Here is a 17,284-nt window from a genome sequence, read left to right as displayed (position 1 = left end):
TGTGGAATCTAAAAAAGTTGACACAAATGAACTTATTTACAAAGCAGAAACAAACTCACAGATAGAAAACAAACTTATGATTACTGAAGGAGAGGAGGGGGAGGAATAAACTGAGACTTTGGGATTAACAGATCACACTGCTATATAAAAAGCAGACAGTCAGCAAGGACCTACTGCATAGCAGAGGGACCTCTACTCAATATTTCATAATACCTTATATGGGAAAAAATCTAAAACAAATACATATATATGTCATTCACTTTGCTGTACACCTGGAACTAACACCAACATTGTCAATCAACTATATTTTGGTTAAAATTTTATTCAAAGAATCACAATGACAATTTCTTAAATGAAGGCCTTCAGAAAACTTAATTTCAAACACAGCTTCAATGTTTTTCTCTCTTCACCAAGGGTGCTTGCTCTCAGATGAGACAGCACACAGGGGCTTCCAACCCCCTCACGAGCACCTTGAGGCCACTGGTAATGGGGGGAGGGGGCTACCCAACCTCTCTAACCCTGAGGATCACTTTAGGGAAAGCAGACCTTCCAACCCCATTCTAGCCTCATATCTTCGCCTCCCTAGAAACTCTCTTCAGCTCATCACCATGTCTTCATCTCCCTCTCAAATCCATCTTTCGTTCCATTTTGGTCATTTTTCATCTTCCCAAACAGAGAACCAGGGGCCATATCAGCCACTTTTATAGTTCACCGAGTCGCAGGATGTCTTCCTACAAAACGCTTCTCTTCTTCACTCTTTGGCTCCTCCAAGCCTGGGGTCGCAGCTCATGTGTGAACCAAGCTTAAAGCCGACCCTCCCCCAGCCCCACACACGCCCCCCACTCTGTCCTGCCGGCTCCCGCCCCGCCACCCTTTCTCAGAGGCTCTCATCACGTGCACGTCCCGGGCTCCAGGTGCTCCGGCCTGGGGACCTCTTCCTGCAGGGCTCCGTCTGCCCGTGCTGACCGCCTTCTGGGCCTCCCGTCCTCACACGGGTCCCCTGGCCCTCCGGTGACGCAGGTGATGCCGGGCCCTCTGCACTCCGGGTCGCCGTTCACTCTGGCGCTCAGCCCCCCGGCCGCGGTCCTGGTCTCCCTCTGCACCCTGATCACAGCAACCACGCGGCCTCTGCGCCTGCCCCAGGGGCAAGGCTCACTGTCTGCCTGTCTGCTCCTGAGCACCGTCTGTCCCTGCCTCCTCAGGGCCTTCCAGAGCTGGACTGAACACTTGTGACAGTCACCTGAATTCTGTAGAGGTTACCAGGTAAATCCAAGAACCTCACTAAGGTGACTTCTGAGCTCTTTTAAAAGAAGGAGGTGAACAGCTGCATTCAGGGGTGCCTGTTGGAGACACTGGAAGCTGAGGTGGGGGACCCAAGGGGACGGAGTGGAAGGGGGGCCCTGTCTTCTCCAATGCTGGGCTCCGCGGGATTTGAAGCAGCCCAGACAGAGGGTCCCCCACCCAGGGGTCTGGACTCGGAGTCTGGGGACCCCGCGGGGTCCTGCTCCGGCCTCCACAGTGGGGGCGTGAGGAGCGGGGCGCCAGCTCCCAGCAGCCTGCTCAGAACTCCGTCTCACACTGGAACCTCTGCCCAAGAAACAACAGAGGCTGCTTCTATTTTCTAGTTTAATAAAAAGCCTTTGGCTCACTTCCGTGGGACGTGTACGGAGAAGTCTGAGCTACTTTAACTAAAAGGGAGACACTCACTGAGCACCTGTTCTTGGGACGCACCCTGAGAAGACAGCTCTGTCTCTGCGATGTCAGAGACATCGACAAGGAACTAAGAACTGAGATGGAGGCACATGAGCAGAAACCAGGAAACAAAGACAGGCTTGAGGCAGATGTCTTTTTTGTTACTCACTAGAGAAAAGCATGGAGAAGGCACTGGCACCCGCTCCAGTGCTCCTGCCTGGAGAATCCCAGGGACGGAGGAGCCTGGTGGGCTGCCGTCCATGGGGTCGCTAAGAGTCACATCACTTTCCCTTTTCCCGTTCATGCGCTGGAGAAGGAAATGGCAACCCACTCCAGTGTTCTTGCCCGGAGAATCCCAGGGACGGGGGAGCCTGGTGGGCTGCTGTCTATGGGGTCGCACAGAGTCGGACAGGACTGAAGCGACTTAGCAGCAGCAGCAGCAGAGAAAAGCACCTTTGACTGAATAACAGAAGTATAGAGTGGGACTGGGCTTCCCAGGTGGCTCAGGGGGAAAAGTGTCCACCTACACTGCAGGAGACACAGGAGATGTGGGTTGGATCCCTGTGAGAGCTCCCCAGGAGATGCAAGTCGGGGAGATCCCCTGGAGGAGGGCCTGGCAACCCACTCCAGGGTTCTTGCCTGGAGAGCCCCACCGTCGGAGGAGCCTGGGGGCTACAGTGCATATGGGCGCAGAGACTCGGACTTGACCAGAGGAGACTAACAGGACAGGTACAAAGAGGGAGTGATGTCGGGTGCGATTTCCCAGTTTTTGAAGTCCAAGAACTGGGGGACCAGGAGGGTGATCCTGGGTTTAATATGTAAAGTTTATTCATTTAATAAATGGCCTGTGTTGCACTCCCCTAATTATGCTTTGTATGTTTCTTTTTCCTGTCTTACAGAAATATAAAACTTGTTACGTAATCAAATCCATCAACCTTCCCCTTTACCCCTTCTCTTTTAGTTCATACGCATAAAAGACTTGAGCCCAGTATCAGAGGACAAATCACTTGGGACTTTCCTGGGGGTCCCATGGTTAAGACCCCGCACATCCACTGCAGGGGGCGTGGGTTCAACCTTTGGTCAGGGAGCTAAGACTCTGCAAGCTGTGTGGTGTGGCCAAAAAAAGAATTATCTCCAGATGACAAATCACTTAATATCTGGAAGCATACACTCTCAGAACTTAACAATGGAAAAGAGAGGTGAATACTCACTAAGATAAATATGGAAGATGATGAGTAACTGAAGTTCAAATAAGTGGATCAAACTAGTGCTTGAGAAGTTCAAAGAGGAATGGACACAGGCAGAAGTGGTGTGTGTGTGTATGTGAGTGTGTGCGCATGTGAATTGGGAGAGGAAGTGGGTGAAGGATGAAGACACCACGTAAAAGGGTTAGCACATCAGGAACAGCCTAGCAGTTAGAAAAGGGAATAAAGAAGAGTCTGGGAAGAAGGCATGGGGCCAGCATGTAAGAGGCCTTGAAGGTAAAACCACTGTATTTTACAAGTTTTGCATTTTACACCAATTTAATAGGTATTGACCCCCGCTTTGAAGTGGTGATTTAGACAGGAGGTAAAGGATACCTTCAAAGAAGAAATCCAGACAAACCAGAGCAAACTGAGGTCCTGGTGTCCATCAGACGCCCCAACACAGAGCCCAGGGGTGCGCACTTCGCCCCAAAGGAGCCTGGCCTGTGCAGAGGAAACCCAAGTCGGCCACACGCTTACCTCCTTCTGCTTCTTAATGATGACAGAGAACTCCGTGTACGGGATCCGCGGATTTAGCTCACATCCCATTAAAGTGGCGCCTTCATAATCCTTGATGTAGCCAACATATTTGGTTTTAGGGATTTTAATTTCTTTGGAGAAACCCTGCAAAACCAGTAACTTCATTTAAAAAGGCCCTGAGCATCAAACACCCTGTCTGAGTGTGAACTGCATGCGAGGCCTGGCTCGGGGCAAAGGTCCAAGCTCCTTTCCAACTATCCTGGGGGATTAGCATGAAACTCCCCTAAGAAGTTCATCAAAAATCAAACCGTGCAAATAGGAAGCAATCCAACATAAAATAATAATAATAATCCTAGTAAAACACAATATTAAAAATTCATTAACACAAATGGCTATTAAGTAAAAATAAGATTTAATTTAGCATTAAATTGCATGCTCTCTCCCAAAGTAGACAGGGGGCCTCTAGGATGTCCTGGAAATCAACTAACAGTGAACCCTATTTTGAAAGCAAAATTTGTTCAAAAATATAGCAAGAAGAACCTTGATACTGAAGAAATGAAACACTTAATAGGCAAAAAACTTCCAGACCATCACAAGTGTGGCTGTTTCAGGGACATTAATGCTTTGCAATATATTCATTTATATACTTTAAGCTATAATAATAGGGAACATAGTCATATTATTCACAACAATTTTCCTTAAGGGTGTTTCAAATTTTTGTAGAAAATTAGTTGGGACTTCAGTTTCCTGCTTCCTGTTTCAGTAAAAACTTATTTTCCAAGCACTTATTGCCATCAGCCTCAGAGAGGACCACAGACGCAGACAGGTCATTGAAAAAAGAATGGAGAGACTCACAATGAAGCATACACACCACCACGTGTAAAATAATAACCAGTGAGAGCTTTCTGTGTGACTCAGAGAACCCGAACTGGGGCTCCGCAACGACCCCAGGGCGGTGGGGAGGGGTGGGCGGTGGGAGGCAGGTGAGGAGGGACGAGCCAACGTGAGCCTGCGCGGATCCACGTGATGCGGCAGACGCCAGCCCAGGAATGGGAAGCAATCTTCCTTCATTAAAAATAAATCCGTTTCGGGGGCGGGGGGGATGGGGGGGCAGGAAGCATGGCTGAGGGCTTCCCTGGTGGCTCTGCGGTACAGAATCTGCCTGCAGATGCAGAAACACAGGTTGGCTCCCTGGTCCAGGAAGGTCCCGCTGTGTCCGCGCGCTCCAGGACCGTGCGCTCCGAAGCCTGTGCCCCGCAAGCAGCGCAGGTGCCCCGGAGCCGGGCCGCGGGGAAGGATGCCTGCTCGCGGCAGCTGAGAGAAGCCGGCGCAGCCACAGGCAGCACAGCCAGAGACAAATTAATGAAAAATTCCTAATCTTTTCCTAAAAAAAGAATCCTGGCTGAGTTACTGTCTCTGCAGTGTAGGTACAGCCTGGGAAAGCTCACACTCAAGTCGCAGTATTTAATGCCACTGAGCTCTCTAGTGAGTTTTACTAGAAAAGTTACCAAATGCATCCCAAAGAATGAGAAGAAAATAAAAAGGTTAATTATCTGACATTGGAGGGAAAGCTTTTTAGTCATATGTATAAGGACTTATATTTTTCAAAGAGGTTAACAGATTTTATATAATAAAATCTGTAAAGTTCTGTACATTGAAAAAAAGCCATAAGTAATGCTGAAACACACAAGTAGGGGAGAAAAATCATAAAAGGTTACTACTCTCATATCCTTATATATGAGTTCTCATAAATCAACAGAAAAATATTTTAATAGAAAGAGAGGCAAAATACAATGAAGTAGCAATTCAAAAAAAGAAGAAGTGCAAAGGGTCAATAAACAAGGAAAAACAGGCCAAATCTCAAAATAATCAAATAAATGCAAACATGGGCAATTTGCTACCTAGGAAAAGGGCTAAAAAAATTGTTTTTTCAATCAGCTCCTTTCTTGAGCCCTTTACAGGCTGCTGACAGGAGCAGAGAGTGTGACAGTGTCTGTCATTATTCGCTGCAGTGCATAGCAAAACATTAGACAGGCCTGGAAGCCCACACTCACACATGGACACTTATTTACAAAAAGTGCATAAATGTTCCCTAAATGTGGGACTGGTTTGATAAATTAGTTTCCATTTCTACAACAATTCAGAGAACCATCAAAACTCATAATTAAAAAATCAGACTATATTAAGTAAAAAAGGCAATTAATTAAACTGTATATAGTATGAGCCAATTTTCTGTTTATATATACACAAACACACACAGAGAAAAAAACATCAGAAGGGTATCTGTCAAAACATTAACAGTCAATTTCCCTGGGTGGTGGAATCACATGCAATTTTTCTCTTTTTTCTGGAGTTTTATTTCATTTTCCAGTTATATTTCTATAATAACTATACATTACTTTTGTCATCAAAAAAGTAAACGGAAAATGTTTAGGAATCTAGAATTATAAAGCAGTATTAAAAAAACATGTAGCAGGGACTTCCCTGGTGGTCCAGTGGTTCAGACACCACTCTTCCACTGCAGGGGCTTTACACCAGGTCGGGGAAGGAGGGTCCCACATACCGAGTCATAAGGGCAAAGAAACTGAAGAATCAGAGAGCTGATATGAAACTTCTGGTAGAAAGAACGAAGATGCGGCCAAGCACCCAGCCACCTATGCGCTGACGGAGCAGGAGTGTCGGGAGCCCTCTGTAGCATCAGAACCTCCCCTCTGCCATCAGAAACACACTCTGCCTTCCAGAGATTAAATCTATTTCTCTCATTCAGGGCGAACTCCAGTCCCCCAGCATGAATCTCTCCTCAGCCTGGGGAGACCCCGTTTTAGAATGTTAGGATGAACAGTGCACTCCACTCACAGATGACATCCCTTCACTCACTCATTTATTTCGTACTGACGGTGTGCTGCTCACACTCTCTAATCCAGGCTGAGGCTTACCTCTGGCTTAAGGCTTGCAAAATAAACGTCTTCTTATAAGGAGAAGACACTGCTAGGGGGAGGACTTATTTGCATGAAAGCTACTTGAGTGCATATCAAGAAAAGGAAGGACAGAACAGGTTTGCACAGCCACAAAACCCACCTGCTTCTTGAAATATCCAATTGCATATTCATCTGCGTAGGTGAGGAAGTTCAGGATGTCGTGTTTTATGTGGTATTCCTTCAAGTGGTTCATCAGGTGTGTTCCATAGCCCTAAGGGCAAGTCAGTATGCAGACAAATATATTAGGTTCTGGACAAAAGAAAGTCCCACATTTCACTGAGAAATACTGGCAACTTTAGGAGTATGTATTACCAGTGTAATACCAACACCTTGAGTATTGGTATTGGTTCTTGAGTTTCTGAACTTTGAAAATGAGCCAAAAAATTCAAAATCTTTGGATCAAGATACAATCATCACTTGAAAACACAAGTTTCTGGCTCTTAGAAAAGAATATACCAAAGCTACAAGCTGCTCATTCACACCTAGAGGCTACAGGCTGAATATTAATAAAGAGGTGTCTGGAGTAAATATTGATCATGAATTTCTGCTTATGCTTAGAGTATTTGAGAACCTGAGATCAAAAGAGCAATGAAAATGAGAAGGGCTAACCTTTTCTAGAATATTAACTAATCCAAGTGTTTCCTATATACAACAAATCAGCAATCCTTCCAAAGAATTGTATCATCATACACAAAGGATCTTCAACTTGGTCTTTTCAGACCTTTCCCAGCAAAGTCTGAGGAGCCCCGAAGCTCTGAGTGAGCCAGAGGCATTGTGAAGTAACTAAGAACAGTGACAGCGGACGGGATGGTTGGACAGCATCACCGATTCGATGGACATGAATTTGGGTGACTCTGGGAGATGGTGAGGGACAGGGAGGCCTGGTGTGCTGCAGTCCAGGGGGCCATGAAAAGTTGGATGTGACTTAGCAACTGAACAACAGCAGCGAAAACAGTGAACAATGTTGAATAAATTAATGATTGAAATATGAAAAAAGTAAACAAGTTTTTTGGTGATGGACAAAGCTTAAAGAAAATGCACAGATTTAAAGGGATGGTTTGAGAATCTAATAAAACATGAAAGTAAACCCAGACACGAATACCATTACATCAGTATTTTAGAATTTGACGACACGTTTTTCTAAAGAACTCAAAGAGGCTCACAGCTATGACGTCATGGAACCTCAGCACCACAGGGGAGAAGGGTCTTGGGAAGTCATTTGGCCTAATTCTTCCCCATGTGAAGCTAGGAGTCTCCTGCCATCTACCTAGGGGAGGTCAGCTGCTAGAAAATCCCCAGCTTAGGGTGCTCGCTGAGTCCTTGGGCCAGTTCATCTTCAGCCACTGTTGTGGTTGGGAAGTTCTTTGTAATTTTCACCTGTGATCTGACCCCTTGTTCTTTCTACCTATTCACCTTAGTTCTGCTCCTAGAGTAACAGTGACTCTTCCCTGCTCTTAACAACTCCCCAAACCCTTGAAAATCACCCACGTCCATCCCTGCCTCCCAGGTCCCAGGTCCAGCCTCATCGAGGCTTCAGTCCTGCCTCGTACGCATGACTGGAAGACCCCATCTCAAGTTACTCTATGTTTCAAGGCTTGCTCCTGTGTAACAATACACTTCTAAAGCACGGATCCCAAGACCAAGCTAATAATATCCAGGGGATGATCTGTCCAATATGTAGGAAAAGAGTACAACCATCTCCCTATCCTGGAAATTATTCTCCCACTGGTATTAACCATAGACATGTTAGCTTTTCCCAAAGATATCACAATACCGACACACTTCAAGTCTGAATATAACTCAGATTAAAGGATGAAGGAAACCTCTCTCAAGGAGAAGAGCGTGAAATAGGGAAAATAAACATATAAAACTCATAATTACAGTATACAACTAGCTGTTCAATACGGCAACAACTAGTCATGTGTAGCTACCGAGCAATGGAAATATGACAAATCCAAATTGAGGTGTGCAAGTATAAAATACATACCACGAAAAAAAACCTCTAACAAAGCTTATTACATATTGAAATGACAGTATTTTGGACACATTCAGTTAAATAGAAAATGTCTGCAAAACAGAAACAGAGACACAGACAGAGAGAACAAATGTACGGACAGCAAGTGGGGAAGGGCGGTGGGATGGACCGGGAGAGTGGGGGTGGGATTTCTGCTTTATACGAAAACGTATTTGTACATGACCTACAACGTTAAATATTATTTTTAAAGAAAAGTGGGGGGAAAAACTGGAGAAAAGGGAAGGATTTGCTACTTCGTGTGCAGAGGAATAGTAATGTCTAGGGATGAGTAAGAAACAAGTCTTCTGATGAAACCTAGATGCGGCTGATGGAAGAGAGATAGGCTTTTGCTGTATACGCCACCTTGTAAGGAGCTAATAGAACTATTAGGATCCTACGGGCTCCTCGTCCATGGGAGCCTCCGGGCAGGAATGCTGGAGTGGGTTGTCATGCCCTTCTCCAGGGGGTCTTCCCGATCCAGGGATCAAACTTGGGTCTCCTGTGCCTCCTGCATTGCAAGCAGATTCTTTACCTCTGAACCTCCAGGGGGTTCCTCTTTGTTGTATTTCCAGCATGCAAATCAATTCCAGGTACCTGGTATATACTCAATAACTATCAGATGATAGTTTTCCCCCGGGAACTTCTAGAACCAATATTCTGCACTTTTTCATCTTACTATATCACTGACATTGTTAATAATAGATTTATCAGAGGACGACATGGTTGGATGGCATCACCAACTCAACGGACATGAGTCTGAGTGAACTCCAGGAGTTGGTGATGGACAGGGAGGCCTGGCGTGCTGCAGTCCATGGGGCTGCAAAGAGTTGGACACGACTGAGCGACTGAACTGAACTGAACAGAACTATACATTTTCTCCCCTTCATCCACAATCCAAGAATTTTACTCAAAAAGAACAATAACGGTTCTGTTGTTAGTAGTGTCTCAAACTATGCATGGATGGTCTTTATCACTGGCCACTGATCCGTCACCTCTCCAAAGAACTTTCAGATTCCAGCTGCTTGTGAGGAGGGGCTGTCTTTCGTCTTGAATCCTGTGTGCCTAGTATTGTGACCAGCAGTCGTAGAAGAGCAAATACCTGCCTGCTTGTTTAAAGAAGCAGTAACAGAGTCAAGCCATTATATGCAGAAATGCTTGGATTTTCACCCCAGCACCGTCTCCCTTCTCTGCATGCCTTTATTTTCAACTGTCGTGGGATTCCCTGATAGCTCAGTTGGTAAAGAATCCAATGCAATGGATCCAATCCAATCCAATCCTCCTGCAAGGCAATGGATCCGATCCGATCCAATCCAATCCAATCCAATCCTCCTGCAATGCAGGAGACCCCAGTTCGATTCCTGGATCGGGAAGATCATCTAGAGAAGGGATAGGCTACTGCTCCAGTGTTCTTGGTTTTCCCTCGTGGCTCAGCTGATAAAGAATCTTCCTGCAGTGTAGGAGACCTGGGTTCAATCCCTGGGTTGGGAAGATCCCCCGGAGAAGGGAAAGGCTACCCTCTCCAGGATTCTGTCCTGGAGAATTCCACTGACTGTATAGTCCATGGGGTTGCAGAGTCAGACATGACTGAGCAACTTTCACTTCACTTCACCTGTCACCAAAAGGGTTCCTTTCCAAATCCACCTGGTAACTTCAGTGTTTCTTCAAATACTTATTATGGTTAAAAAAGTATCAGCCCCGTAACTTTAAAGTTGCATATAATGTCAAAACCAAACAGTTAGATAATCTATTTTAAAACCAGGTTAGGAGCTTTAAGTAAATTCTCAAATGGTATCTTGTATGTGTTCTGAGCAAGATAAATTCACACAAAAATCTTATTTGAAGCATTACAGGAATTTATATATAAGCTTAAGTCTCCAAAATGAGTGGATGAAAATTTTAAAGTACCATTTAGCCCAGATTTTTAATACCTCAAATCAAAATTGTAAACCTCTGCTTACGACCTTGCTGTTTTCACAAATAAGTACTAGCAGCATTGGCTTCCACAGATTCATCCACTCTATCTAGTTTTTAAAGATTAATCTTCATTTGCTAAAACTACTTTCAAGATTTCCCTGGTGGCTCAGATGGTAAAGCATCTTGCTTACAATGCGGGAGACCTGGGTTTGATCCCTGAGTCCAGAAGATCCTCTGGAGAAGGAAATGGCAACCCACTCCAGTACTCTTGCCTGGAAAATCCCATGGAGGGAGGAGCCTGGTGGGCTACAGCCCACAGGGTCGCAAAGAGTAGGGCATGACTGAGGCGCTTCACTTCACTTCACTTCACTTCACTTTCAAGTCACTTACAAAAAATGGCTTTTCTTTTCATTTTTCCTGCTCAGTTTGCGATATTTGGCCACCTTCCTTCAAGTCTTTAGAAAATTACATGGTTTGAGGGAAAAAAACACACACTGCCCTTCTGGGAAGCAGTAAGACAAAGCACCCAATTCATATTCAACACCTTTAGCTTCCCTCTGGACCCAAGAGTGTCCAAGGAAACCTTGGCCAACCTTTCCAAACAAGCTGCTTGGTGCAGCTTTCTGTGCAAACAAATATTATGCAATCTTCTGAAATTATAAACCAAGGGCATATTTTCAAGTTCCTCTCCCTACGAAAAGCCCAACCAAATTTTCTTTTTAAGCGAGTTCCTAAACGCTGGACCCCTGGAATTGTTTCTCAGTTTGGCTATGGGGAAGTGAACCTGTGACAAGCACAGCGGCCGCACCATCTGAAGACACACCGCCAAAGCGCCCTAACACGGGGCAGAGGTCAGCCCCGCCAGAAGGGCGAATGTGGCCCTGCTGCATTTTGTCTGCCCTTGGACGCCTCGCGTGCTGAGTCCACGTCAAAAGCCCCATCTGAGCTTCTGAGGGGAGGCCACAGCCGCTGTAACCGACACGGTGCCTGTGACGCGGAGGAGAGCTGTTAATGCAGCCAAAGCGCCCTCGGCGCTGCTGCAGCCCCGGCCAAGCACGGCTCCTTCCAGGGACCCTCCGTCTTCGGTTTCTGCATCTGGCACTGCTTCATGGTAACTGAAGAAGGCAACAGTGTCCTTAGCCCAGAGAGCCCGCGTCCAGAGCGAGACAGGTGCAGCGTGTAACGCTGTGGATTTCAGAGACTCACACAAACCAAAGATGCAAACGGTCTCCGTAATGCTTGGACAGCGAGTGCCGCGGCAGTGGCGGCACCTTCGATACACTGGGTAAATAAGAAGTGTGTTTTCAGAGCTACTTTTCACATCTTCAACGCAGCTGACAGAACGTTTAAACTCACATATGTGCTGACGTGCGCACATGTTATAGATCACTGGGCAGCGCTGCCTTAGACGCCAGTAATTTATCTCAGTAGCTTCTGAATCCTGAACTTCTTATCTTTCCACCAATTGCCATATTTTTGCCTGACTTTGGGACTCCCCAAGTACCAAATGAATAACACTCTGAAGACACGTTTCTGGTTCCGCTTTCATAAAAGCAACTGAGTAGGTTACAACGTCATCTATATCTTCCTGCCAACGAGGAGTCTGGTCTCTTCCAGGAAGATGGCAAAGCCAAGCACTGTCTGCACGAGTCCGGTTCCTGGGGAGGGACTTGTGCCAAGGACAGCTGGGAAGGCGGGTCAGAGTCACACACTCACAGACCAGACTCACACTCACACAGGTCAGACTCACACTCACACAGGTCAGACGCACACTCACACAGATCAGAATCACACACACTCACAGACCAGACTCACACTCACACAGGTCAGACTCACACACACTCACAGACCAGACTCACACTCACACAGGTCAGACTCACACTCACACAGGTCAGACTCACACACACTCACAGACCAGACTCACACTCACACAGATCAGACTGTCACACACACACAGATCAGAATCACACACACTCACAGATCCATCTCTCACACAGATCCATCTCTCACACACACACAGATCCGCCTCTCACACTCACACAGATCAGACTGTCACACACACACAGATCAGAATCACACACACTCACAGATGCGTCTCTCACACTCACACAGATCCGTCATTCACGCACACACACACATCAGAATCACACACAGATCAGACTCTCACACTCAGATCCATCTCTCACACACACACAGACCAGACTCTCACACACTCACAGATCAGACTCACACTCACACAGATCCGTCTCTCACACTCACACAGATCAGACTCTCACTCACACAGGTCCATCTCTCACACTCACACATCAGAATCACACACACAGATCAGACTCACACTGAGATCCATCTCTCACACACACAATCAGACTCTCACACGCTCACAGATCAGACTCTCACACTCACACAGATCCGTCTCTCACACTCACACAGATCTGTCTCACACACACTCACAGATCAGTCTCTCACACTCACACAAATCAGTCTCTCACACTCACACGAATCAGTCTCTCACACTCACACAAATCAGCCTCACACAATCACAGATCAGTCTCTCACACACATTACAGATCAGTGTCTCACACTCACACAGATCCGTCTCTCACACTCACACAGATCCGCCTCTCACTCACACAGATCCATCTCTCACACTCACACAGATCCGTCTCTCACACACTCACACAAATCAGTCTCTCACACAATCACACAGATCCGCCTCTCACACACTCACACAGATCAGAATCACACACACACTCACACAGTCGCTCACATACTCACACTCCCCAAAAGACCACGTTCCAAACCTTGCCTGAGTATTTCTGAAACTCAGTCATATATTTATTCAAATTTTTCGTGAATTCCCCAACAGCATTTCTTTAGTCCTTGCCCTCCAACTTCAGGCACAAGGTCATAAGGAATCTTCCTGAGGTCTGAGCCACCTCAGTCCTCTCCCTAACCTACACAGCACCCCACCCCTTCTGGTGGTGCCACGTGCCCAGGCGTGTGTGGACACGTCTGCATATGGAAATCGCCGGCGCCACCGAGAGCGTTCTCAGACACCTCCTCACAAGCCACAAACAAACCCTGACCTGCTCCTGGGGCGTCCTGGTGTTCCTGGCTGGCCCCAGCCCCGAGGTCCAGCAAAGCCCAGTGGAGCCTGACTGTGGGTATGTGGAAGCGGGTGCCCTCCACACACACACACACACACACACACACTCACACACACACACTCATACACACTCGCAAAGAGAGGATGCTCCTCAGAGAGTCCAGGACTCTGGACGTGAAGACCCTGCCATGCTCTGCGGCTTCTGCACCACATCCTGCATTTCTTCTGAGACCCTGCGTGAGCCTTACCTTGACTTGTTCGTTAGAGGTTACAGCGCAGAAAACAATCTCTGTGAAGCCCTGGGACGGGAACATCCGGAAGCAGATACCGCCAATGACACGGCCATCTTTGATTAAAGCAAGGGTTTTGTGTTTCCTGGAAGAATAAGATTGCATCGCTGTTTTACCTCCTGTTTGGGGTGTCCCTCACTAACCAGTCAGGAAAACTGGAAGGGAGGGGGGTTCTTTCTTGATTTTTCCGTGGAAACCCCTCTAGTGGATTCTCTAAGTGGAACATTCTCTAAGTGGATGTCTTAGAGCGAGCGTGCCTCCTGAGACGTCCCCAGAGTGTCCATGAGGACAAGCGCCAGCCACCTGAGGGGGTCTTAGCCCCCAGACGAAGAGCAGCGCCTATGGACAGGTGCTGAACAGGGTCACGTCCAATGCCCGTGAGCCCAGGGGGAGCAAAAGCCAGGGACATGGGCTCACGTTTCTGAAGAGTTCACTCTCACTCAGAAATACCACAGAAGTTATAAGGAAACGAAAACACAATCCACCTGCACGATTTGCTAAAACCTGCCTTCCAGAATCCCATCAGGCCTTCTGCCTAAAACGTCACTCTGAACAGTCACGGGCATGGGTCACAGTCCACACAGGCGACTGGGCTCTATATGTTAAAATACATTCAATTATGGAAGCTTCCTTTCCTGTCTTTTCCTTTTCTTTAATGCAATGGATGATCAAAGTTAACCTAACACCACAATAATCTTGCCAGGGCTTACAGACTCAGGCAAGAATTGAAACTACTTAAGATGCCAAAATCAGAATATTTGACTATGAGAAAATTGGGACATCCTCTTAATGTTTATATATTCCTTCACTGATGCAATGAATGAAGCACAGGATGGTCACCGACAGCTTAAAATATAAAGCCTCATTAACAAAAAATTGATCAGCTGCTGGAAAACTAATCTGAACGCCTGTGGCCATGGCCATGCTTGTGACATCACTCTGTCTGCACAGTTGACAAGCAGCAGCAGGACTTGGTGGGTGACTGTGACTGACTTTCACTACCCGAGCGGTTCCTCTTTCATTTAAAAAGGAGAGTGAAGCCCCTGATGGTCCAGTGAAGACCTAACCTTTCAACACAGAGGGTGGGATCAAACCCCTATTTGATTCCTGACCAGGGAGCTGAGATTACACATGCCTCAGGGTGAAAAAACAAAAACATAAGACAGAAACAATATTGCAACAAATTCAAAAGAGACTTTAAAAATGGTCCACATCAAAAAAAAATCTTGAAGGCTGGTTCATGTTGATGTTTGGTAGAAACCGACACAATTCTGTAAAGCAATTATCCTTCAATTAAAAATAAATAATTTCTTTAAGTAAAAAAAAAAAAAAAAAAAAAAAAGAATGCATTTTACAAAATAAATCAGGAAAGTGGAAACCAGAGCGGGGCGCGACTCACGGGTCGAAGACGAGCCGGGTGATATACTCCTTGGGCATACGGGGCAGCTGGTGAGAGAACACGTTCTGCAGCCCCACCAGCCACATGAGCACCTTCTTGTTGGGCTTCTGGCTCAGGGAGTTGCCCACCACGTGGAACTCGATCACACCCCTCCGCTCCTCAAGCCTGGCCGCCTCGTCCCTGGCCGAGTGTGCCGACAGAAAGTTGGTCTGGGAGCAGGAGACAGGAGGTTACACAGAGCCCCTTTCTAAGACGGAAGGGGCAGTTCACGGCAGCGCCTCTCCTCCGTGTGCTAGGAAGATATGTATTCGTGGGTTTCGGGGTCCCAACCAATAACACATAAGCCATGAAAAGACAGCTAGGTAGAGCGTTCTGCCAGACCAGAGCCTCCCACGTGTCCATGGAGACTTGGTACAGACCAGGAGTCACCACACTTTCTCTGAAGGGCCAAAGAGCTCATGTTTGGATCTGCAAGTCAGGAGGCCTCTGCGGCAGCTCCAGACACTGCGGCGGGGTGAATGTGGCTGGGACCACGCCGTGGGAAGAACACGCCGGGACCACGTGGACACCGGGGCAGGGAGAACGCGCCAGGACCACGTGGATACCGCAGCGGGGAGAATGCCCGGACATGTGTGGTTAGGGCAGAGCGCCCGAGGACTTGATTTAATGGGGGAGGCAGCCTCCGTCTGTCCTGTGCGCTACAGCCTGCCAGTCCTTGGTTTTGGGAATCCCGTCTGGCTGAGCACCCTTGGGATCCCAGACCCCAAATTCTCCCTGCAGGCCCACGAGTGGCAGTCACGTCTATACTACCAGCACCTCTTTTTGGGAGAAAGAGAGGCTTCTTTGAAAGGAGTCATGTTGACCACTCTCCACCAAGCTGGCAGTACAACCTCCTACCAACACCTGCGCCCCATCCTATCTAACCCATGCAGTCGGGTGCAGGTCAGAGTTCAACAAACAGACCTCCAAGGCAGAAGGGCCAGCTGCTGGCACGTGCCCGCTGCACTGGTCTGTGGCTGATGCTGGAGGCCCATCTGCCACTGTGGGCAACACATTTAACGACCGTCTCATAAAATTCCTGAAAATTTAACAGTTGCCTTGTGCATACCAGTACAAGGCAACTTCAAGAGACTACTAAATCCACCCAACAAATCCTGAAATGTGTGACTATATCTACACTTCACAGCTGAAACAAACTGAGCAAAACTATTCTGTGAAGTCACCAAATCCCCGACAGACATGCACACACAGAGTCCCAAGGACTGGCTATCTAAAAGGAAATGGGAAGAACAATTTTACAAGGAGATCGTCTCTTCACAGCATTCCAATCCTGTGAATTATCCTCAACTGCACAAAACAAATCTCTAAGGAAACATGACAAATTAAACATGGACACCTTCACCCAGCAGAGCCATTCTAAAAAATATTTTTACAGATGTTTTGAAAAATCATCTCATTTCTTCATTTCTTGGAAGCTGTCAGAAACTTCTAAAACTGCTTTGCCCCCGGATATGACAGGAGAAGACAGCAGTTCTTTTGCCAAAGGCTTTACTTGAATCTAATCATGAGTAAGCAGACGCCAAAGCAGGACTCCACAACAATGGTGCTGCCACAAAAGGCCAGAAGGGGGCTGGGAAACTGTTCTAGAATAAACTAAATAGATTAAAGAGGTGAAGAGATCAGAATTGAATGCAATGTGTACCCCAGCTGATCCTCTAACAACAGGAATAGATACTATAAAAACAGGATACATGGGGAATCTGGATATGGGCTGTACATGAGGCCAAGAGTAATATAACTCTAAGCAAACTTCAACAAAGGGCCAGGTGACAAATATCTTAGGCTTTGTGGACATACTTCAGTAAACCTGCCTATCCACACATCAGATAATATTGCAATCCAGCTAAATTTTCTGGTAGTGGTAACTACACTGTGGGAATGCAAATGAATAGTCTCAGTCTTCAGAGACACATGCAAACAGAGTTAGGGGCGAAGCTGTTACAACATCTGTATCTAATTCTGAAATGGTTCCACACGGCTTACAGGAGAGGGAGACAGAGGGATAGTGAACGTGGCATGCAAGCTATTTGTGAGTCTAAATAAAGAGCCTCCGGATCTTTATCACGGAATTTTTGCAACATTTATGAGGGTTTAAATTTTTCAAGAT

The 17,284-nt window shown here is 46.7% G+C and overlaps 1 protein-coding gene across 1 annotated transcript in view; it reads right to left on the bottom strand.

Moving 5' to 3' along the window:
• The window catches only part of KAT2B (lysine acetyltransferase 2B), a 96,659-nt gene that overhangs the window by 9,669 nt on the left and 69,706 nt on the right, over positions 1 to 17,284 (bottom strand). The window contains exons 10-13 of the mRNA XM_055570032.1: positions 15,118 to 15,326; positions 13,677 to 13,803; positions 6,495 to 6,605; positions 3,417 to 3,560 (exon numbers count right to left, since the gene is read on the bottom strand). Coding sequence (XP_055426007.1) covers positions 3,417 to 3,560; positions 6,495 to 6,605; positions 13,677 to 13,803; positions 15,118 to 15,326 — 591 coding nt within the window. The remainder of the gene's footprint in view (positions 1 to 3,416; positions 3,561 to 6,494; positions 6,606 to 13,676; positions 13,804 to 15,117; positions 15,327 to 17,284) is intronic.

The sequence above is a fragment of the Bubalus kerabau genome, chromosome 2, assembly GCF_029407905.1.
Source record: "Bubalus kerabau isolate K-KA32 ecotype Philippines breed swamp buffalo chromosome 2, PCC_UOA_SB_1v2, whole genome shotgun sequence".
NCBI classification, from domain to species: Eukaryota; Metazoa; Chordata; class Mammalia; order Artiodactyla; family Bovidae; genus Bubalus; species Bubalus kerabau.
This window is presented reverse-complemented; position numbering and strand designations above follow the sequence as displayed.